This window comes from Myzus persicae, unplaced genomic scaffold (genome assembly GCF_001856785.1).
Source record: "Myzus persicae strain clone G006 unplaced genomic scaffold, MPER_G0061.0, whole genome shotgun sequence".
Lineage (NCBI taxonomy): Eukaryota > Metazoa > Arthropoda > Insecta > Hemiptera > Aphididae > Myzus > Myzus persicae.
The window spans coordinates 239096-265630 of record NW_019104400.1 but is presented as its reverse complement, the minus strand read 5'-3'; the positions used below and the strand labels follow the sequence as shown (position 1 = coordinate 265630).

Here is a 26535-nt window from a genome sequence, read left to right as displayed (position 1 = left end):
AGCGATTGATGGCAGCCAACTGACTCTATAATATTATAATATATATATATAGGTAGGCAATAATAATAAATATTCACCCGAGCGCATACAATATTATAACCACGCTACTGCGGTGGCTATACGGTTCGTATAATTCCCAATAACATTATATATATATTATATTATATTATTATTATTATTATTATTATTATTATTTATTAGTAGGTATACGACGGCGAACAGAGTTAATGACGAAGAACGGAATATCGTCAGTTCGAATCGGTTTATCGTAGTATTATTGTTTAAATAATATTGTATAATAAAGTATATAAATGATCGCAACTAACAAGCGTGTATACGAGACGTGGGTGTGTGTTATGATGATACGTCTCATCCCGAGTCTCACATCCTTTACACACTTCACCGGTAAACCACCGCTGTGGTATTACAATAATAATAATAATAATAATAATAATAATAATAATAATAATGATATTAAATGTGTGTGTGTTCATATTATATATATATGATATACATAAGATATATAGACTTGTAGGAGAGTGATACTTGATCCCGATCGGATTTGATTGCCGCTAACCTTTTCAAGGTTCCCAGACGACGGGGTATTTTTTTTTTTTTACCGTACTTACATAGATTTACATATCACCGCAACGGAGTAGGTATATAGTTTCTCGGAGAACGTTTTTTTTTTTTAATTTATATATTATAGTCTTTTAACCTGTAATTTATATAATATGTTATACGTACGGTGGGAGATGATCTTTTTTAAACGACACGGGATCGTAATTATTATTGTTGAGTCATACGTATATATATATATATAGGCATATTTGAATGATCCGTAGTCGTTAGGTTTCATACAGCATAAGGTACGTATAACATGTATATTATCATAAGTGTCGGGTTTTTTTTTTTTTTTTTTGGCACCTATAAATTATATTGTTTCAACTCGACCACTACAGAGTCATTTCGCATTTCGCCGAGCAATGTTATAACGATAAAAATGTACCGTTGAACATTTATCGAACGAGAACGCCACGCCTTAAATTTGAATCGCGGTGTTAAATCATATGAAATCCGAAGCTTTTTTTTTATACATATGTTACAAACAACAAAATACATCAAACATGAAAATATAATACGCACATCTTAACGGGATCGAATCAAATAAATTTTGTAGGAAACTGACGAAAGCGTATATTAGTATGTCGTCCCGAACACGCTTCCGCAGATGGTGTTCAAACAAATGAATGCGGAAAGTGTTGCAGCGTGTATAATGCGTATAATAATATACGTCTAGATGTGTACAGCGTTATTATTGAACGTCGGACATAATTTAATTATAATAATACCTATATAATAAATGGTAAAACGTAAGAAATTTCGTGTTATGCTTAACCAGTTTAGCGGGTTTACATAGAGTTATTTCATCGACAATTATTATTATTTTTCAATGGAAATGAATGAATCGACAAAACGATCGGTTCCCGTATAATAAAACAAACCCAAAGCTTCGGTTTAACGGTAAATAAAATATTATCAGGAATACCTTTAAATCATCTTCCCAGGAATTCAAACGCCTCATAGCACTAACCTCGGTACTAACCTAAATAACTAGGATTACATCACTTATACGTTCTATGTTGTGTACCTTATTAGAGTATAGTATACGCGTGTAATGCCCGTCAAAAACAATTCTATTTTATTTTTAATATCGCTTTATTCGAAAATTTAAAATTTGCAATTAAATTAACGATGAACAAATAGTTGTTGATGAATCATACGATGGCTTGAATTTAAACCACAGGTGGAGGTCTCGCCGTTGAGACACCGACAATTTAATTAAGCTAATATCGCAAAAGTTTTGAGAGCAATTAAAATAGCAATTCAATTCGCGAACAATTCACAAACAACGTCATCCACAAACGTCGGCGAGCTGTACTAGACAGATATATAGCAGGTACACCCATACAGTTAATGTGGGTACAATCGATATTTCGACGGAGAAATATATGCGATATACGACCTACCCACCTGACTACGAGTTGTTAATTACGTTTTGACGAGCTTCATCTCAAAACAGACACGAATCGACGTCGGTGCATAAATGTATACTATCGGAAAATCGTAATTAATACGTCGATCGGGACTTTTCCGAGCAAAAAAAAACAAAAAAAAAAAACAAAAATATATAACGAAATGACTATTGCCATTCGAGTGCGTGACGGAAACGGAATTCACGAGTCTTTCTGCTTGCGTATACACATTGTAAATCAATAATATAATAAATGCGGACGTCGAGGGGGTAGTATAGATACGCACAAAAACACGAATAATTTACGACTAAAAAACGGCTTCGGACGCCAAAAACGAAAAGACCACAACGACGGTCGAAAGTAAAAAAAACCTACTTATTGGCGTCCCGGCGGATTTTGACTTGGCTGTGACGCTGGGTCTCCGGGTGGCCGCGGACGGCGCCCGTCGGACGGGCTTCACCACGTATTTGATGTTCCGTCGGGCCGACTTTTTCCGTTTCACTCGGTTGGTGTTACGGGCCGCGGCCGAGGGAGTCCTGTGATGATGGTCTTGGTTCTGGTGCTGGTAGTGGTGCTGCTGGTGTCGGCGGTGGTACAGCTGCTGTAGCTGCTCCTGTTCGTCGTCTTCGGTGTCCGCGTCGTCCGTGGACTCTTGCCACCGTCCCCGGGTGCCCTTCGATATCGACTCGTAAAGTCTGTCCTGTTCGTCATCTTCGTCGTCGTAATCGTCAGTGTCTCCGCGGTAGTCGTCTGCGGAGTCACGTCGCTGCAGACGAGCGTCTTTGGGCACGCAGTAGTCTCGGATCTCGACGACCGGCCGGGGCTTCGGGTGATGGTGATGGTGGTGATGGTGCTGGGTGGGACGCCTCTTTTCCGGGGGAACGAACATCATCGGGTCCAATTTGAGCTGTCGGAGTGGCGACCGGGCGACCACCACCTGGTAGAGTTGGTCTTGCGGCGCTGTGGCCGGCTGCAGTGGCGCTGTCGGTTTAGACGCAACGGCTGCGGCTGGTCGCCTGGGAACCTTCTTGCGAAACAGTTGCTGCTTAGACGGCCGCGGCGGATCGGACAGCCCGGGGGCGGACAGGCTGAAGCCCGAGTCTTTGCCCGAGCACGTGGACGCCACCGACGAACGGGACGCCGTCTTGTTGACGCCGTCCGCGGCCATGGGGTACCGGTGGAACCGTCTGCACGGCACCGGGCGGTCGTCCCGCTTGTCCTTGAGCGCGCTCTCCAGCGAATGGTGGGCCCGCCGTTGCGGCTGGCCGTCGCCGTCGGCCGCCATAGCTGCAGCCGCGGCCGGCCGGGCGGGTAACTCCAGGCTCCGGGGCGCGGCCGGCGGTAGCATCGGTGCGTCCATCCATATCCGGCCGAGGCTGATAGCCGAGTCGGTACGGCTACTGTCGTCCAGCTCCTTGTGCACATGGTAACGGTACCGTGCCGGCGGCGTGGGTGGAGGGGGAGGTGAACAAGACCGCTTCAAGTTGTTCAAGTCTTCTTCCGCACGTATGCATCGTATCCATTCGCCGTAATCGATGACCGGTGCGGCGACAGCGGCAGCCGAGGAGCCGGTGGTCGCAGTGGTGGCGACTGTCGTGGATGCGGCGGGCGGTGGTGATGGTGGTGGCGGCGGTGGTGGTGGTGCAGGAGCGACCGCCTGTCGTCTTCGCTCCACGGGCGGCGGAGGTACATCGTCTCTGCTGGGCGGCTCAGGCAGCGGACTTATCGGACGACGAGAAGCGGCCCGGGGACTGGCCTGGAGACGAGCGACGACCGGAGGACTAGTCGGAAGGCTACCGTTCGGCTTGGCCGAGGTAAGTACCGAAGATTGCTGCTGCTGCTGCTGCTGCAGCTGTTTTTGATAGCGTTGCGGCAAATCATCAGCGTCAGCGACGCCGTCCAACGGCAGAGGCTTTTTGGTGGGGTTCCTGCCCTTTTGACCGCCGCCCCGACCGTCCAAGTAATTTCTGCGGATCGATATCCGTTTGAAAGAGTCACTTCGCTTGAACGGCGACTCGTTGCGGTCCTTGTTCTTCCGACGACCGCCGATCAGCCGCCGGAGGTTCTCGAACGTGATGGGTTTCATGCGGGCGTTTTTGCCGGCGACTTTGTCAACTGCAGCGGTTGCGGTGGTTGCGCATCCGCCGTCATCGTCGATTACGCTGCGCTGTTATCGTACGCGCGCTAAATCGCTCACTCGCGGGCAAAACAACGCACGCTGAACATATACACTCGCGCACTAGACCGATGATTACAATATCGTGTACTACAATTTAAGTGAAAAAAATGATGTGACGATGAAAAAACGGCGAGAAACAGAGCAATACACAGACAAAAAAAAAACAACGCACGCGCGACACACGAACTGCAAGACGCGAGATCGATCGGGTGACGACGGACGACGACTGCGCGTGTAGATAATATTATTATTGTATTACGCGGCAGCATCGGAGAGCCGTAAACCGCCGCCGTCAACCGGTTTCGGGTACGGTCGTCGCCGTCGCCGTCGTCGCTGTGACCACCACCGCGCGGCCGAGCCGTCGCGCTCTCTCGCGACCGCCGTCCATCCGCGTTTGCGTGTGCGAGTGTGATGTGTAGGGGGGAACCGGTTGCGATGCAACCACACACGCACGCACGCACGCACGCACAACGCGGGCACGAAGCGGACAAGTTGCCCCCAAGGTACTTGTACAAGGACGCAGCCGCCGCCGCCGCCGCCGCCGACGACGACTGTCGTGTGCGAGTGCGTGTGTGTGTGCGGAGCAGAGAGATCAAAGCACTCGGGTCACTGGCATCCCGCCCGGGCACCGCGATGCTGCTCTCCGGACCGACCGGCCCGACCGACGGACATCGCCGCCACTACTGGTATATAACGAGCTTCGGTCCGGTCACTTGCGTTTTCAATACACACACGCACACGCGGTCATATTATTATATTGTTGTTGTGCGAGTGTGTGGGTGCACTTATCGCACCGCTGCCAGCGGACATTCGTAATAATAATATAATATTCGTACAATAAATAGGTATCATTACGGGCGGATGTTTAACATATTTTTGTATTTCTGCGCGTCCGCCGCTTCCTGTCGGTCGGTTCGTTCGACGTACAGTGTTATATTAAACCTATTTTTTTTTTATTTTACTCTCCGATATTGTGTGACGTTCTCCGCGCGAAATGTCGTGTACGACGCCATCATATAACCACTAAAGCCACTCGAATTCCCGTTGTATTTTCTGTTTCCCGTAACGTAATCGGTCGTACGGCCGTTTTATGTACTCGAGCTCAACAGATTACCGAGTCCCGTTTCATTTCTATTTTTTTTTCTGCACTGCGCAATTTTCGCTATCGGAAATCGAAATGACGTTTTTATTTTTTTTTTCATAACTTGGTGGTATTTTCTCATAAAGCGTATAGCGCGCGAATTAGGTTTTTAATTTTTACACCTAGTTGAAATGGTGTATCGGTTGAATGTTATTGATTTAGGATTTCAACACTATCGCAAACGAATTGAATATACGCAATACACACAATTTTTTTTTTAAAAAAAAAAAGGTGTAATTCGTGACTTTTACATAATATTGTATTCTAGACTAGAACATTTTTCGAGTGAACAGGAAGTATAGAAACCAAATTGATTACCAGAAAATATATGATTCAATAACTAGAAGGCCGGTAACTATAGAATTATTACCGAAGATCATGACTGACTCACCACAGGCGTTCTTCTGGGAAACTGGTCCACAAATATTATTCAAATAACTAATCGAAAACAGTACAATTTCAGTCATAGGTTTTTGAGCATTGCGTAATAAATATCATATGCATTTTTTTTAAATAACTGCATACCAAAACCGATTATGCCATCGTTTATTCTCGTGTGTATTGATTCAGTTCATGTGTAGCTTTCGGTGTATATAAACTTCAACTGTACAGAAAATACATCGTTTATAATATATACATATAGATACCAATGTAAATATATAATATAGGTACTCAGTTTCATATAAAGCTATTAATATGTTAAAACGTACATACTATTATAATCGAATTGTATTTATAATTATTCTTCATATATATTATTCTATGTTATTATCTATCAGAAATCTCAAAAATTAACAACTCAAAGTTCATGAACTAAATTAAAGTTTTTAGGTTAATTTATATTTTAGAAGATCAGAAATGTATCTGAAATTGCAAATAAAAATATCTGTTGTAATCAGACCAATCAGAGTAATTTAGTAGTGTATATTATAACGGTATCGTAAATTGAGATGACTTTGATACATTTTGTTAATTTGTATGGTTCTTTTACGCATAGTATTATTATAGGTACATCGTTAGCTAAACATCAATAATTTACCTACGTTTATAACTTAACACTCGAAACATAATATTTATGATATTTGATACTGCAACACAAAACATCATTTACGGGTTACATACAACTAATTATCATAGCCACGTAGTAACTTCCCTAATAGCATGTAATGTTGGTGAATTATCATTAAGCAAATTTGTAAGCACCAAAACCTTACATTTATAATAACAAATCGTTATCTTCATTATTTTTAATTCATAAGTACACGATTTAATTGAAATATTTAATTTAAAAAAGTAAAACAATGCAATAAAAAAATCAGTTTTAATGTTAAACACATTTCAATACACACGTGACACAAGAATATTAATAACTCTTGTGTTATTATAATGTATAATTTACTGTGTAATTAAAGATGTCTTACACACAGTATGTATGTGTATATATACACCGAGGTATATAAGAATTAATTATAAATAAGATGTGTAAACGTTAATTTAAAAGTTAATTGAATTTAATCGCACCACGTGTTTCTTTGACTTTCTCTCTGTCTCTCACTATGATATAGGAACGTTTATAGCATACAACAAGACATATTTCAACTGTAAAAACACGTTCGAGCTGATAGATCATAATAAACGTTATAAACGACTTCCTTGTGGGCGAGGGAAGGGATCTGGGGAAGTAGTCTTAGGGCTTCAGCGTTTTCGACAAAAACGAAACACATCTCGTAACATCTCTCCAGCTTGACGATAATTTATTACAATAATTGTTGTTGATTCGTGTGTTACAAAAAAAATCGATAGCAATAAATAATAATATAATCCAACGAATAATAAAAATAAATATATAGCTCTTTCGGAAGATCGAGGAAATGGCTGTTGCGAGTGAACACTTTTTTGTCGGAACATCAGTGTATAAATACTGTATAACTACAGTATAAATTATACGTGTGTCCGAAATAACACTCCACAACGTGAATCCTATACATAACTATTAACTATATTATACTATATAGTGTTCAATAATTCTATAAAGGTGAGCGGTGTTTCCTCGGGCTAATGTAGTCCATCTATGTGCTCATCAAGTGTGTAAGCACCGCGAGTGTGTGTGTGCTTTTTGTCCATAATATTATATTACAATATTATGTGAGTATACGTATAATACGTGTCACGCGCGAGCCAAACATCGCGAGAGATAACACCGTCGTCGTTGTCGTCCCGTTTGGTTTATTGTCGAGTCGATAATTATTCGAAACCATCGCAATAACATAACGCACGAGTACCTATATTACAACGCCCAATAATCATTCTTATTAGCTTATATCACATGTGTACCGATTAGGATCGCGGGATTTACTCGGCGGAAGAATAAAAAAAAAAAAAAAAAACCAGTCATTCTCGTTGAATACAATCAGTTGCAGCTGATCTGTATTTGCAATGCTTATTATTATTACTATTATTGTTACAAGTGCCGTATTATTATTATTACTATTATTGTATAGATAGGAAACACGAGTATATAATAATAATAATAATAATAATAATAATAATAATAATAATAATAATCACTAATTAGCAGCGGAAATTTTGTAAAACTCGTACAGAACTTATTACTCGGGCGCGCACGCTGTTCGTTAAACGCATACCAACGACCAACCAATATACTGCAGTTGTTGTAGGTACACACACGGACTATTATAATTTAAAATAATAGTGGTGCGAGCGTGTCCGATAATATTATAACATAGCATATATAGGTACGACGAGTGCACATGCAACGATAATAATATTATGACTCGCACACTTTTATCTAGTACACGCTGTGCCCGTGCTAAAATATTCGCCACACTATAATATATTGTATACGTGTAGGTTGGTTTTCTATGTGATCGCCAGATTGAAGATATAGGCGGAAAACGACGCAGCGGAGTATGCGCACACACGATATGATGACATACTATTTATCTCCGGGTCTGCGCATTATAACGATAATAATAATTATAATATATTATACACTGTTACACAGCAAACACCCGTAAGTCGTCTAGGCGTAACTAAAACACAATAACGAACCCCATAAACATGCAGCGGTATTTGGACTTTAAACACGCTCCATAGCTGGTTGCTGCTTTACAGATACCCGCGCCAGAGAGCATTACATTAATTCAGTACTTCGAACCCCATAATCCGAGACGTGTGATATATATTACATTATTATTTATTGTGTATTTTTTTGTTCGCCTTTACTAATGAAACGCCTTATACGCGCGTAATACCTGCTGCAGTACGTACAACCGTTATTTAAATCGATTTATGTACCCTCCCTCAGTCCCTCGGTGTATGAATAATAATAATATACACATTGTAGACGCTATGATAACGCGTAGTTATTATGTGGTACATAATATAATGTATAGTGTACATAATAATATTATTATTACTTATTATTATATTATTATTATTTAGGTACCGTGGCGGTATATACCGCTGCTGCAGCGTGGCTTAAACTGTCTGTTTAAATAAAGTTCCTTTTAAGTTATACGCACCATCCGCGCGTGGAGTTCCGTAATATCTACATAGATTAGGAAAATCGTCGTCTTCATAAATTTTACTAAGAGAAGAAAAAACTGAAATACCTTCTGAGATGATTCGTGAAATATTCATAGATTATATATTATGTAAATTACACATGGAAACTATGTACAGTTAACCAGATTAAACTTATAAGAAGTGTAATAGGCACATTTTTAACATCGTATATATTATATTGTATAATATTACCATTCTATATATTATGGCTTTAAACTTTAATCATTATCCTTATCCGTTTTTCTTAATAAAAAAAAGAATTATCAAACATTTGAGGAACACTGAATATTTTATGTTTAGGTTAGGTTAGGTACATAAGTATACATTTTTTCATTACGAATTAGGTGCTATCAACAAATACCAGAATATTTATACTTGATTTGTTAGTCAAATTTTTGTTTTAATTATTTTCACATCTTTCGCCATTTTTTGGTTTTCCAGAAAATTATCTGAAATATCGAACCTTCTACTTGTATTCATGTATAAAATACAACAATGAACAGATTGTTATTTATACTAACTTTATATACTGAACCTATTAAGACAACTTGACTATAATAATAGATACGAAAAACATTCAATAATTCCAAAGAAATAGTTAAGATACAGGCAAAATAAATTACAAACTTGTGAAAAAAATTAAATGTGTAACGGACTAAGCAAAAAAAACTATTTTGAAATGTCAGCAGTTATAGAATCCTCAATATGTATAGGTTATTTATAGTCATTCTTCATTATAAGTACCTATATATTATATTATGTACAGTCATTTAAACGTATATTTTAGCCAAATTTATACATACTAGGATAATATTCTATATAATTAAAGATTATGTGTACATTCTTATGAATTTATATTTCCAAACAAATTATCCTACTAAAATTAAATTAGTTATGAATTTCTATCAAAGCTCATTTCTTCAACCCAATTAGATTAAGCTAATGGTTAATAATATGGTTGTAACTAAAACGAATACATCTAAAATAATTAAACATATTATTCATAATAATTTTTACCGGATTAGATAATAATAATTTTAATAGCTTATAGCACAATTATACATACATTTATGATTAAAAAATAAAAGTTTCACAGATATTTTTGATGATAAAAGTATTACAAAACGTTTTGAATCATTTTTAACTTATTTAAAGTTTAAAAACTTTTGAAATTTGATCAAATAAAACCAGTTAAAAAACTTTATTATACAAACTTTAACTTAATAACAAACAAGAAATAAGAGAATGTACGTTTATGTGACTAATATATGTTTAATTTTATAGATACCAATACATACAACAGAGCAATATGATAAGAAAAAGTTAAACGACGCGTTAAATATAAATTGCTTAGAAATGTTTTAATTTAAAATTGTTTTTCATTTCAGAAACGATATTATAACAACATTTAATACTTATACTTTTAAAAGAAATTTAATAAACAAAACATAATAATATCGTGCATAGGAGGGTACCTAGATTAAAATAATTCAGCAATTGCAGTTATACTAAACCATGTATGCTACTCTACCATCAATTTTATTTACCGGGTATTTACCCATCACTAACTACACCTTATAATGTTATGGATTAACAATTTATTATAGCCCCTTTGAGCTAATTTTAAGTCGACTACCTACGCTTGTTATTTTCCGCTTAACGTCATATGTATAATGAAAACAATATGAAACAATATACATAATTACCAGTAAGTTTCAATATGACTAAATATATCCAAATTGATACAAAATTATTATTCTTTAATAGAAGGCGTGACCTCCAAGACTTGACACTGAAGAGAATTTTTTCGAGTCATTCAATTCTTCGCTTTAGATGATAATAGACAATAAAAATATGTATCGAAAATCTCGATTTGGGCAGTAAAGTTATAATTACAGCAGCATAGTCACTACAACATAAGCACACGTACGCGAACACTCGGGGACAAGCGACTTTAACTGACTGTCATATAATATTTAAACAAGGTTAGGTCGTAATTTTTTTAATTTAGATAAAAAAACAATTCACTGAACACAGTCCTCTATCTCCAGCATATTTTAAACGAGATAATAGGTTAACATCACATACATTATTTGAAAAATTATAAATATTATTCGGTTATAATCTGCAGTCTACTTATTTGCAGTTATTTACCAATAAATAGAGAGTTGAAAGTACGTATTCATCATTTGTAATACATCCGTTTGAGTCAACCGCAAAGATTGGCTTTAGTGAACGCTTGTGTCATAGGCGTTATGTTAAAAAAAACAGTAATTGAATTAATTAAGAATTCGTCGAAACATAAAATGAGATATGATAGCTAGTAGACACATAATTGCAGACAGAGTCAAAACAAACTAATAGGTATATTAAATCAAAATCCGTATACTAAATATTTGATCGGTATTATAACTAATATTATGTACGCTTATCATAATGGTGGATGACAAAGTCATCGAAGCGTATAATATTATAATATATGGATCTACACTCACTAGCCCGTAATGTACGTTACTGTATATTTATAATTTATAAGACACGAACAAAATGATTTCTAAATGGAAATCAGTATTATATATATATATATATAGTATATATATACTATGTCAGTCAGTTCGCGTTATTAAGTCAAACAGAATATATACTATATTTATAATTTATAAGACACGAACAAAATGATTTCTAAATGGAAATCAGTATTATATATATATATATATAGTATATACATACTATGTCAGTCAGTTCGCGTTATTAAGTCAAACAGAATATATACTATTGTAATAATTTTTTTTTCAAAAATATTACTACAATATCTATGAGCACACAGAGGCCGTTTGCATGTCTGTTGGGCACCCCTACCGAGCTTGTTGTTCGAAACACGGAGATTCCATCCAGATTAACCGCCGTCCCAGACGACAATGGTGTCTCCAGAGGTCAAGGAACGTGTACATACATATACGTGTACATATTATTATTATATATACGCGTACACTTGCATCTCTAATCAACGTATAGTATATGTATATATAAACACATAAAAGAGTATATTATATATAGACACATGAAAGAGAATATTATGTATACGAAATAGAAATAAACCGAGAAAGACGGAGAGGAGATGAAAAAACACAGATCGAACACTATGTCGTCCCGCCCCATTGTGAAGAAGCGTGCCTCCTTCTTGCATCAGAATTCGGGTCGTCCCGCGCGACCAACAATGCTGCGGGTTCTTTGAACCATCCACCCTCGGGCTGCACATATGTGGTGCACGATTATCGTCGAGTCTCGATGGAATAAATTATTATCGGCTCAGTCAGTGTGGTTCGCGCGATTAATTAATTTCAAAAATAATACCTCCCCCGACAAACGGCCGTAGCTAGCTCAAGCCGCGCCAAACTGTTTTATCGGCTCCCGGAAGGGGAGAAACGGGTAAGTAATAATACGCAACTATATACGATCTTACGCGACGTCTATTGTTTACGTAAAGGTTCGTGCAGGCGCAGAAGAGTGCAAGTCATCCCCCCCCCCCGGAGAAAATACTGCACCGGTCGACAGACGTCTGGACGGTTTTTCCGAACGCGACCGTTTACATTATATACCCACTTCATTTATTACACAATACCTACGCGACGAGTATATAATTTTATCCTCGCCTTTACATAAAATAATATACCGACATCGAAATGGTTAACTGCTCACGTGATGTGTATATAGACGACGAGGGCTCATATACTGTTTGGAAGTCCGACGAGTGTCGGGGACTGTACACATATATAGCTGGTAAACACTTGTACATTATTATAAGCTCGACAAAGCGATCGCCCCCGCTCGTCGTTACGCGGCGCGATTGCCGCCTTTACGCCTCACACACGTATTATATACCTTTGCTATGTTCCGTGTACATACATTTATATACCCTGTCAGACGTTGAAATTATTAACAACAATAAAAATCGGATCGACTGTATATAATGTAAAGGCAGCCGTATCCCACGCGCGGGATGACGTGAGGTGATTATTTCAACCGGCCTGCAAACACGAATCGAGTCTCGCACACGCCGACAATAATGTACAAAAAAAAAAAAAAAAAACAACAAACGGTTACACAACGCGACCGTAAAATAAATATAACGATCGTCGACGGGGCTTTGGTGCGCGCCCACCACCGACTCCGAGCGATAATAACATTTATATTATAATATCGACGACCCGCTCTTATAATTGTCGCCTACAATAAAATAATAATAATAATAATTATTTAAAAACATAATTTATATCCGTACACAGAGCACGAGCCGACCGATCCGCGGAGAATTCGCAATGATAATATTATAAAAACAACAACGGATACGTATGCCCTCCTCCCATCGCCAGCCCCCCACCAACGGAGTACGTATTTTTTTGTTTTACCTAAAACATACTTTTGGCGGTTTACGCGGCGTAACAGTGCTATACGAATCGTGTCGTGTTTACTATGAATAATTGGCAACGTCCCGCGGGATTTTCGACGGCCCGCGTTATTATTTAGGTCGCGAGATTATGACGCGGGTATATATATAGGCACCTACCGATCCATCACCACGGCCGCTAGTGTACCTACCATAATATTGTTATAATATTATAATATAACATACTAACCGCGGTATGTGTGCGTTGAGATAGTGATGCGAATGCGGATAAACACCGAGGTCGCCGCCGTAGCCGAACCGCTGCAGATAAACGCCAGCCAGTGATGACCGCAATGACTTCGCAGGCGTATTATATGCAAGGGAGTGGATGTGGGAGGACGTGGGCGTCTGCAGCGTGTATCCAAACTCTGCAGCCTTTAACTAGATATTATAAAAGCCTTGGAAGAATGTGTTTGATAACTCTGTTTTCTATACAAATGTCGAATTCATTTGAAAATAGGTAGGTACATAATATTATTATATAGTTGGTTTGATATTTATCTGAACGTATTTGACTGTACACAACCCCCACAATGAACTTCGAATGTCAAAAACAAGCGTTTCCAATCGTTTGTACATAGTTTCTTGGACATTTTCACTGTAGTTGTATAGATTTTTATCCGTCATTGATCCTGCCAACGTTCAAAAATCATGTCTACATCAGATAAGATAATGTCCACATAATATGTTGTAAATCTATATATATATATACATAAATGAATATTGCTGTTCGTTAGTCTCGCTATAACTCGAGAACGGCTGGACCGATTTGGCTAATTTTGGTCTTGAATTATTTGTGGAAGTCCGGAGAAGGTTTAAAAGGTTGAATGAATATGAAAATGTTCGGAATTAAATAAAAACAACGTACCTAAACGATGACTGAATCACTGAATGTGCGAGATACGTGTGCCATGTAGGTACGATACACGAATATGTTTATCCGTTACAGATTAGATTATGAGTTATCGCACCTATAGTGTTACATATCGTTATATAAGTGAAAAAAAACCAATTATCATTTCAAAATAACATTTCCAATATATATATCGTTATATATATTTAAAAAAAAACTATAAAACTCGACGGCGATGGATTCCCTGTAGGAAAACGAGCTAGAACAACGGCCGTACATAAACAATATTATCGCGAAAAATAATAATCCAAATTGGCAATTGGCAGTATCTGAAAATTATTTTTTTACAATCGCGCGAATGTCGTTTTCGTCGTCGTCGAGTACATTACCGAAATCCTGTGTAATAATATTATTTTTGGAACAATTTATTAGACGCCGCCACCTTGAAGGAAATGTTTTGCCTATCCGCCACAGAAATACTTGATTTTTGGGACTTTTTCCGTTTATTCACTACCACTACTTTTTTTTGGTTTTTCCATTGGTATTTTTAAGTACCTATTTAATAATAATAATCCACACTAACTTATTATTTAGATTCTGAGGGAATGAATTATGTGTTGTAGAATTGTTTCAAACGATTTCTCAGGACCGTAACGCTTACGCCGCGTGTACTCGATCAAGTAGCCTTGCTCTAAGAACTCTCAATGGTAGTAGTATGAGCCAGAGTGTTAGGATCTATTAATATTAAGGGAATGTTCTACCGCCATGTGTTGAAAAGTTTGATCAAGTCTGCTGTAGGAGCGTCACTCATCAGTTAATATTGTCGTACTTACAGCAACATGTTCAATGATAATTTGCAACAAAGTACATGCTGAACCTGGAAATAGGAACTAGAAAAGTTTCTTTAGTTTCCCTACAAATACCACCTAAAACCCATAGGTTTCGTAACATCCTACTTCTGTAATATCAAAAAACATATAAAGTGGTGGTAGTGAATAAACGGATCTTCGTAGTTTCATTAAATCTTTATTTTCTAATTATGCTTAATAAACTATCATAATGAACTATTAAACTTGATACATTTTTTTGGATTCATTTTATTACCTTAGTTAAAATCATAGATTAAGTTTAACTAAAAGGTACATTCATTGACTGCTAGGTGGTATGAAGTTCGCCGGGTATATATATATATATCTTTTTTATGCACGTAATTCTGGTCTTGAACATATTTTGGTTGCATTGATTTTCGCCTGCTCATCATAATACGATTAAACAGTAATTACTACCGTCGTTATTGCTTTAATAAGTTTTTTTTTCGTTTAAAATTATCATCTTCGATGCGGTTTTCCAACGACCATACTGTCTTTTACGGTTCCCGCGTTTAAAATATTAAAATTAAAACATTATTCCACGCTCACTTAATATTAAAAGATCAAATATAAAAAAGCACCGATGCTCAAACAGTCGAACGTAAAACGCGTATTAAAAAATACAAACAACTCCACCGTAGATAATTCATTTACGTTTTTAAAAAACGATTTCCGGTTTTATGCCACTTCGGTGGAAGTTAAAGATGCATATAATATATAAACAAGGTAAGTATATAATTACTATATATAAAACAACATGTAATCATTTTCAGTACACTTTTCAGTTCATTTTAATCGTAAGTATATACATTTAATTTTTGAAAAACTAGATCATTTTCGTTTTTTCATTTTTAAATCGATTTTTTTAAAATATCGTATTCTATATATTCATATTATGTATTTTTATTTCGCTAGGATTTTGTTTTGTAATTTTGTTATCTGTTATATTTAAATTAGAATTTTCGTATTTGTTTAGGATTCAAAGTCATACTATTTTCATCTTACACAGATACTTTAATTATTGTGTTTCACTTGCGTATAGTAATATAATATTGAAAATGTTTTTTTTTTTTTTAATCGCATTAGTGCATGATTTTTCTAATTTTTCTACTCCCGAATTCTCGAGGTCTTGCAGTTGTCATAATAATATTATCGGATAAGAATAGTGAACAATAAACAGACTTTGAAGTCGCATCCGTCGATTCACTGGGTAAGCAGAACGAAGAGCATCGAGCATCAGCAAGCTCGTTTTACGTCCTGAATCAGACTGGCGGGCGTTTCCTCTATATTATGTACGAACACACCAAACCCCGAAGCTAACCGCAGATGAGACGCTTCAACAAAAACGCGGCGTGCGCACTTGTTTGGCGTCATCAGAGGAGGCGGTGGTTCTTTTTTCTACTTACACGCGAGCACACACCGCACACAACAACAAATTGCAAACGCATTACCATATGTCGGTTTGCTCGCGTGTACGCCCCCGCGACAGACTAGCAATAACTCAATCGATTTTATTGTCATCGTCAAAATTACAAGACGCAAACGATATAATAATATACGTACACAATATATGTATGCATGTACATGCGGATAGTGTACAACCGCATACACGCGGAGGAGTGCACATATAAGAGACGTGGTGTGATGTGTTTTAAGTCCCGTCGAGCGACTGACATTCCGGCGATGGAGAAATGAATCTGATAGACGTGTCGCCGATTCCTAATATTTTTGATTAATTCCCCTGATTAAAGACCGCTTATACCGACTCCCATATACATCGAGAATGACTACACGTTTACACGCATACTCTTTTTGACAAACGCATCCATAATATATTCTGTAACCAATATTCATATACAAGAGTACAAAGTAGACGTATACATCACCGCCGGTTAAAATAAAACGTTGAAAAACCTCGATTTTTACTTTCACAACAAATATAATATAGCTTTATGTATGATATATTATCTCTTAGGTATTAAAACACAATGCATCAGAACACAGATTGTGAAAACGGATATAAATTTGTTGTATTTAATATTATAACAAACGTACGAACGGATTAAAAATGGTTTAATAGTCGAAAATCTATATAATATAATATATAATCGCACGGCATAATAAAAATGGCAAGATAAAAATGATACAATTGCCGAAAATACAGTGGTTTCTGTAAAACAAAACTTAAAAAAAAAAATTACAGGGTTTTGACATATATGAACCTCGATCACGGACGAAGTCTGCACCGCGGTTATTGCAAGGTTTCAGTAAGGTACAAGTGTTTTTCGTCTGCTTATTATATAATATATTATAGTATTTTACACATCACATCTTGCACATTAATGCATTACCCTGCACTCGGTCGTCCAGATTCATACAGGGATCGCGTGTTGAACGAATAAAAACCATTCTGGCGCATTGCATTTTATTGCATTTAACGACAAGTCTTGTGCACTGCCGACAGCGGAAAAACGTACAGCTATGTCTAAAGCGTTCCGAAAACTGAAAGTAAAAACAAAACGTATCGGTCACTGCAGCTGCGACGACGGAGAGCCACAACGTAAACTGGAACATCAAAAGTCCACAACGCACTAATTCGAGCAAACTTGAGCTCGAGGAATCATTAACGCCGTCTCGAGACCTTTGCAGTATGCGTCATAAGATAAACAAAACTATATTAGCTCCCTGCGGCCGCGTATCGTATTTTATTGTATAATATTTTATATATATATATAGCGCATTGTAGTTGCGCAGTATTCGCATAAAGGGTATATTTACGTACATAATATTCATGGTAGAACCGTCCCGTTATAGGTACACTGCTGGAAAACTTTTGAAGGACAACGCCGACAAAGCAACAATATTTTATACGAGACATCCCTCGTCCCCGCGATCAGTACGCGGCGGTAATTAAGTAATTGAGCTCTCGCGACGAAAGCAAATCATCGTAGCGCCAACAACATCGACACCGTCAGATGGCCGACGACGACGCAATTCGATTACGCGCGCCGATAATAATACTACGCTGCACGGCACGCCGTCCGCCCATGCAGATGTGTTTACCTATAATATATTATGATAATATATAAAGGAACGTGCCTATAATATTGTTGTATTATTATTATTATTATTATTATTATTATTATTATTATGTCGTACTAAATACGCAAACTCTTAAGGCGCTTCTGTGATCGGACGATTACGGCGGCCGACCGCGGCCAGCGAATTATCGATCTGATCACCGCAGATAGGCGAGAAGTAGCCGTCATCGCGTTACCTGAACAATTTTTTCTACGCTATTATATAACGTACATCTAACCTATGACCACCGAAAGGTGGACGTCATCGTTCAAAGTGAAGAGTGCAGCTTTCATACGGATTGGGCGGTGCGCGGGTAAGACAAACAAGAGAACAAGTCTATTTTTTGGTTTTCGTACGCTAGAAAACATCGTTGTACGCGTAGACTTATAACTGAATTATTAACGATTTTTTTTATCATTTGCTATCTCTTATAAATTATACCTAGCTATGAAAAATCCATTATATACTGACTGTTTAACTGACTTTTAAGTATTGACTGTACATAAATAATAATGACACTTTTTTTTCGTTTTCTGCAAAGTAGTGATTTTTAACTATTATTATTACCTTTTACCCGCGCACTGACCAGCAATTACTATCTTAACGTATGGAATCGATTGTGTGTTTGTTTTGTAATTAGTACCTGCTCGGCGTTAAATACTGGAAATTACAAAAGCTACCAAAACTCAAAATCGTAGTCTTCCAACCACCACACGATGGGTGAGAGTATTGCATTCGTTTGCAATAGCAACAATATAGTAACAATAATAATGATAATAGCATGCGCGCATCAACCGCGGATATTCCGTTTATTCATATATATATATACGTAGGTATAATGTATATTTATTGCACGTCGTTTGTACATTTCACATATATATAAATGTAGATACCTACCTAATACATATTATATGACGGTATAAAGTAATCGAAACATTATTTAAAAATCAACAGACGATAGCTACCGGTTTCCCCGGAGGGCGTGTTTGTAATATACGCCGCTGCATATTATTCTAAGGTCATACGCACGCCGAGATCAATATTATGCGAGCTCCAAGTCGCCGGTTACGTCGCGCCGCTGCAGCCAGATTTTCCTTTTTCTTCTCCTCCTCCTCCTCCTCCTCCTCCTTCTACACATAGTACGCAGAAGTTTTTTGATCGCAGCGGTATTTTTGTTACATCCGAAACACTGATGATGATTTGTACATCAATCCGTTGCCGGCCTGAACGCCGCCGGTTCGGTTGTCACGTGTATAACAATATATATATATATATATATATGTATATATAGCTACACGACGCCACCGGTATAATCAATTTCGCGTTTTGCAAAACCCCGGCCTCGTCTCTGCCCGTTTGCGGCCAACTGCGTCTGTGTGTAATATTTTTTACACGTCATAAACATATTATACGAGTATATAATAATGTGTCTGTGTAGGCACGCAGAGGGGAGTGTGTTCCAGCTTATGGTGTGCGATTGTTTTCGCGCGCTTCGTCCTTGCATGCAGTTCGGTGTACCGCGATTTCCCATTGTTCGGCATGTACCGAGGGACGGGCGCGCGGAAGCTCGTCAAAAGTGAAAAACAAATTTATTGTAACGAAAATGTGGCGACTGCGACGACCGGCAACATATACTGTTAATAATCCAGACGAGAATATATTGTATAATATAATTTATTATTGGTTCAACAGCCCGCGATTATGTACCCGCAACGATATGGCTCGTCTGCAGCGGAGACGGAGGATTCTCGTCGTCGTCGTTAATGGTTTCGAACGGTTGCGAGTCGTATGAAAAAAAATAAAGGAGCATTACGGTGACCAATGACCATTATTGAGACTACAGCCGAGGCCGTAATCCGATTTTTCTCCGAGCCCAACAACTCTAGAATTATATTATACAGTACACGTTTCAAAGAGTCGGGTTAACGAAAATAACCGTCGACAAAGGTGAACGCACTCGTCTTAGCGAAACCCTCTCGTTTGCCTCATATCACATGGATATTTTGTATTTTTAAATGTCCCGTGTTCATCCCGGGTATGTGCAGTGTTGATTTTCACTCTATCGGAGAAAGCCACTGCCGGCATTATTGACCCTCGCAACAGTAACCGAGTCGTGTGTATAGGTAGTATACAATATAAGGTTGCTATAGTGGTTGCACAATATTTGTCTGGTTTAGGGCGTCTTCGCCGATGATAATAATAATAATAATATTATAAAATAAAACCACTATTCGAGACAACCGCATAGTTTGTGCGTATGTGCCAGCAGCGATGGCGGCGGTGGCGGCGGTTAATCAACACCTCGAGCAGTAATTATATTATATCCGCCGAACGCTCGCGAGATTTAGCAATAATAATAATAATAATAATGATAATAATAAATATACCGTTGTCATTATCGGCATAACATATTATAACAATGCGAATTCTTTCAACGGGAGGTGTATGTACGAGCAGGCATTAGTATTTATTTAGTGTTCAATCTATACGCTCAACGCATTTTATCTGGAAGGTGTTATCGGCGGTCTGGGCTGTATGCGTGTGTGCATGTGTGTGCGCGCGCCCGTGGAGGTAACCCTCTATACCGCACCGCACGTAATATTTATTACAATGCTTGTCGAAGTTTCTTATTTTTTTTTTTTCCTCTCGTCAGTCGTCATTGTTACGCGCATTATATTACCGTTCAATTATGTTAGTGAGGTGTATATACACACAGACGGCGACGGCCCGGCCGGCCTCGAGGCATTTGATTACCATTATTATATATATTAAACTTCAAAAGGCGTCTGAAACGTGATTAACGGAATCGACATCGCATAGAATATTATATGGTATAGGTGGCGTGTGATGCGATGACGACGAAAACGCTCGCTGTCGGGCGGGCAGCAGAGGCCGATGGATGGATGTGCTCGCGCGTCTGTGTGTGTGTGTGGGGGGGGTGGGGGGGTGGGGGGGGGTGGGGGGGGGGGGGTGAGGGGAGGAGTGGTACGTGTGGAAGGTCCGTTTTTTACATTGTGTTGCTTTGGTCACCGTCACAGCGACGAGGACTGACGCCCGCTGTGCGTCGGAGGGGATGGTGTGCTTTGATATCTATTCACAGAACATACGACTCCAAAATGCGGTGTACGGGCGGTAATATTTTGATATGCATGAATATATTATAATTACTAATATAGGTATAATGTGCACAACACAATACAGAATCTAATATATTATAAAACATGGATATCACATTATAGCGGTGTAACTACTGCGGCCCAAGGACCAGAAATAAACTCCCGGAGCACGCCTACGCGTGTTTTGTATTGTGTTTTTCGTTTCGGTAAACGTCTAAACCGGTAACTCCTCGTGAAACAAGTGCGGCGTTACGCTAAGGGAGAGAAAAAAATGTCACTCGTATCCGAGAAGAATCACTATATAAGGCGCCCAGAATGCCAGCTGTATAGTCCGTAATCGATATTTATATTGCATCCGATTACTATTTATTGTAAAACGTATATTATGTGTGTAGAATTATTATTTGTATACACCCACAATATGCAATGACACTGTTCCGAGGTCGGCCAATCAGAGCACGTCATTAATCCTTTGTTCCACCCCGAAGTACACGTTACACCATCTGGTTTTATAAGGTACCTACATAATCTGCAGTGATTACGAATAATGTATAATAATATATTTTATTTCTTATTCATCTGCATAATAATAGAAAATCTCTAAAAAGAGTGGCCGTGACCGAACCATATACGATAAAAGTGACGATAGGTGATGGGTGATGAATATGGTAATTGATATGTAATGGTTGTGTTATATTATTATTTTTCAAAATATTTTTAATTAAGTTTTTACGCAATTAAAAAAAACGGACGGGCTAATGAGGATAGGAAAATTCATTATAAAAAAATTATTTATTTATATACCTTTTATTAAAAATCCGTAAGCACCGATGCAGACGTGGGTGCCTGGGACCTCACAAAACTTAAAGCGCAGGCGCCGGGTAATAGATACGTATAGGGTAAAGAAACAAAATTAAAATTGGTATTCGACAATAATCAATTAAAATAAATAGTTGGACGTGCATGCATAGCCGAGAAAAGTATGGCTTACTAATGATTAAAAATATCCATGATTGAAAAATATCATTGTATACGTATTGATAAATATGTTACTCCATCCGTGAAAAATACGAGTTAATTAGCTGATGATAAATACAGGTAGATTCTTCTTTAGCTACATTTTATACGGTGCATGTAAATTGGAATTAAATTAACCTCATAGTTTGATAAAAATTTAAAACGAATTTCTGCAACCATACCTCTAAACATACATTATCTTTATGTCGTATAATATTATGTTATACGCCTACTACTTATATATAATATACAAAATATTTATTTTTTATAATTTATGTATAATAACCATTTATTAAACAATATATAAAATACATACAAATTAAAAAACATTTAATTTATCTACCTTCTATTAGCAAAGCTCGTGTTACAATTACATTATACCTATATCATTATTCCAAAATATATCTAGAATGTAATACTATGTATATAATATATATACAGACACATTATTTAGGAATTCAACGGAGAATTTAATTAGTAAACGAAAACGATCATAATAATAATATTTAGGTTCTATAAAGTATAAATGTCATAATATGCATATTATTTATTTACTAGTAGTCTCCGTTATATTTTATTCAAAACCATTGTGGAATGTTTAGAAAATTACGCTCTTATTGCTTATACCTCTTCATTACATGCAAGCTTATTTCATGTAATGAAAAAAAAGCTATAAAACAAAACGAGTTTAGTTCGTCCGACAAAAATAAAAAAAAATTATAGCACAATAAACAACGGGAAAACACACACATACAATATTTAAAAGCATTAAAAAAACATATTTATAACCATTCAAACAACTCTTCTGCAGAATAACTGTTCTAATTTACAGTGGCAAAGCGGACAATATGCAGTACAAATATTCACAACTTACAGGTCAGATGAGGTCTTTTTTAGTTTCTCTGAAACGGCCATATATAGGTCCAAGTGTTTTTTTCGGTTAGACGATTTTATTCAATGCTTTTGTATTAATATAACTAACGACTTTCGTCCCATTCGGAAGTTTTGTTTTAACTGCTAATAAACTACACTAGGTTCATTCAAGATAAACACAGAAGAAATTGTAATTTCTAAAGCAAATTAATTATTATTATTATTATTATTACTTTCTTGATTTTTAACTGTCGAGCTATCTCGAGTGAACCGAGTCAGACCACTGCGCATTCATATATTCTCGTACTATTACAGAATGTTGTTTATCTCATTTTAGTAGTAATGGTTACAATGTCCGTATTACCGAATTAGTATATACAGCTTCCAAATGATGTAATTAAAAGTCACGAAGACTGTTTCGTTTAGAACTTATCTATCCAATGGGCAATGGCACAATATTAAACATTACAAATATAATAGACCAATGTTTCAAATTCTCGCAGTACTCGATTTGCGTGTATATAATATTGTAAATATTACAGATTTATCACAACATATAAAGCATCAAAAAACTATGTTGTTTTATCATTAACGTTGAAAAATCTGCGCTATTATGGAATTATATGTAAACAGTTAATTGTTTATATAATTCACCTACCACTATACTTTAACAGCATATATCATAATAGTGTTAAATAGTTCAAATGGTAATTTAATAAAATTAACGATAATACAAAAACCAATCATTTATGTACGTATCTAACAATCACTTTGTGTTCATTGGCTTTCAATTCATGAAAATACCTAAATAGTAAACACGCATAGTTCACACTTTTAAGAGTACAGCGATTGTTGTCTGCAGTCGATGCGAATGAATCGAATGATTTTTGTATTAGTCAACGCGAAAAAGAAATTGCTGCTAACATTAAATGACATCGAACCGAATCGTAAGGTTTATTTTTAAAGAATTTGGCATACAGACCCTACTTAGTCCTCTTTCAAAAAACAATGCACACAGCGACGTTAGAAAACGAATACGTTTGGCACTATAATAATACATCACGCGAATCGCACATGATATAATATAGGTTTATATTGTAGCGTACTTTGTTGCTATTTGCACTGCAGTGTCCCAGCCGTAATATTAATTAAAACCAGGACAAATTTTTAGCTCGCACTTTTACCCCGTCCGTTCACGCAGATTACTATCGCTCAATCGAATACGTATTGGTATTAAACGCGTACCTAGATTATGATATTATATTATAAATATTATAACATGCACGTTGCACATAAAATAACAGCGCGTGTTCACGATTTCGTACTCACACATACGTTATATACGTGTTATTTGCGTTCTCTTTATCATTAGAACATTAACTACTAGAATTCGTCAACAAATAATGTTTTTAGGTCATTAGTTACAATATAGTAATAATTACAGTGATTAGTATTATGATATGCATAATTATAAATATGGTTTGAGGTTCATGGCAATGGCTCTGGTCGGATATCTGTGAGTGTTTGTCGGATTATACCACGAGCATTAAACAGCGGTATACCACTCGGCATACCATATAAAATATTATCTTATTTTATCGCCGTATCGCATTACACTTAACGCGGACAAAAAAACCAACGAGAAACACGATCATCGCAAATAGAAACGGGAAAGAAATACGCGCAACGCGAAGACGTAATCGAATTTTTTTTTTAAGTTAAGCTGTTTAAGTCGTAGTGTCGTCGTCATCATTTTTGGGTAGGCAGGTCAGGTAAGTAAGTACGCGCGTACGGTGCAGGCCGCAAATCGACAGGAAGAGGACTATTCTTTTTATTTCGTTTATTATTTTTCGTAAACACGACGGAGGGCCTCTAGAAGACTTGTCTCGATGAGTCGGAGCAATAACAATTATATTATTAAAATCGTATTATACATCGGTCGGTCCCATCAAGAAGGTCAAGAAGCCGCAATAATTATGAACCATTTATTATTATTACGCAGACAAACATACCTACATTTCGACATGTGAACTAAGCGCGTAACGGGTTATGGTTATAATAATTTCAGTTCAGTTATATTTCTCGGTTTCGCATTATAACAGTTTATTATAAGCATATATTATAATATATACGTGCACGTTATTATCGTTATGATTTTCGTTGTTTCGTATTTTTTTTTTTTTTTATTATTAAATTTGTTATTTCATTATTATAATATTTGGTTTGGTTTTGTTTTGTTTATATTTTTTTTCCGCCGGGACTACGGCGACCTTCCCGTCTAGCACGCGCATGCTGCCAACTCGACCGCATCCTCAACAGTGTGTATAATATTAAAATATATAGTACGCTTGTTTTGTACTTAAAAAAGCGGAACATAATAATACAGCACAGCCGCGTGATTTACATACCGAATGTGACGCACATGATGTGCCTTCGGTAAAAAAAGAACCCACACAGCCTTTGATCTTGAAACGTGTGGGTTAAGTCATAAGTGTAGGGTATAGGCTATAGTATAGTCATAAAGTAAGTATACAATTTTCAAATAATATTTCGATTCCATCAAAAATGTCTGAAGCGAGGAAAACATAGAATAGCGTGAAGATCGATATAACATTAAATATATAATATTCGAATAATATAGTTGCTCGTTCCCACTTAAATGCACTGGTATGATATTGATTTGCATTGCAAAGTCCCGGTATGTTGTGTTATATCATTATTATATTATTAGCTGTTAGTTGTTAAATGTTGATAAAACCGTCACTTAACTACGTGTCAATATTGACTGGAATATTTACAACAGTTTACAATACTATAATATTTACCCAATTATACACAATCATCATAATTTGGCACCTGTTGCAATACTATGTGATCCATTAAATAGCAATTGATGATTCTAAAATCAAAAATAGTAACCTACTGAGTCAATGATCACACAATTGAAAACAAATAAAAAATGGCATTACTAGAATATAATTTACAGGACATACTTATTGCCCGCTTAAATAGAAAACCGGTTGATTTATAATATAGGAACATTAGGAACCATAAAAAAAAATCGTTGTTACAGCATTTATATCTGTTGTCCGTATTTGTTAAGACCAGTATCGAAAAATAAAATTTCTACCAGTGACCATATATATATATTAGTGTATAATAACATATAATTTTGTGTGCATTTGCAGTTGGTACCCAGGTTGTTATTAACAATTTTCACATAATCTATAAACGTAGATAGAAGTACATGTGCATACTTACATGACTTATGAACTTTTAGTTAAAAATACGTATAACTTTTGGAAAAAATAAATTCAAATGAGAAGGAATACAAA

The 26535-nt window shown here is 37.0% G+C and overlaps 1 protein-coding gene across 5 annotated transcripts in view; it reads right to left on the bottom strand.

Moving 5' to 3' along the window:
- The window catches only part of LOC111041884 (disco-interacting protein 2), a 147924-nt gene that overhangs the window by 79752 nt on the left and 41637 nt on the right, over window positions 1-26535 (bottom strand). For 2 of the 5 annotated variants that reach the window (XM_022326321.1, XM_022326323.1), the window contains exon 1: window positions 2412-4461. The exons of 2 other annotated variants lie outside the window; for them this stretch is intronic. In XM_022326321.1, the coding sequence (XP_022182013.1) occupies window positions 2412-4122 (1711 nt within the window). In that variant the 5' untranslated portion in view covers window positions 4123-4461. Of the gene's footprint in view, window positions 1-2411; window positions 4463-26535 lie in introns of those variants that run through there. One more of the 5 variants, XM_022326322.1, reaches the window with a different exon arrangement.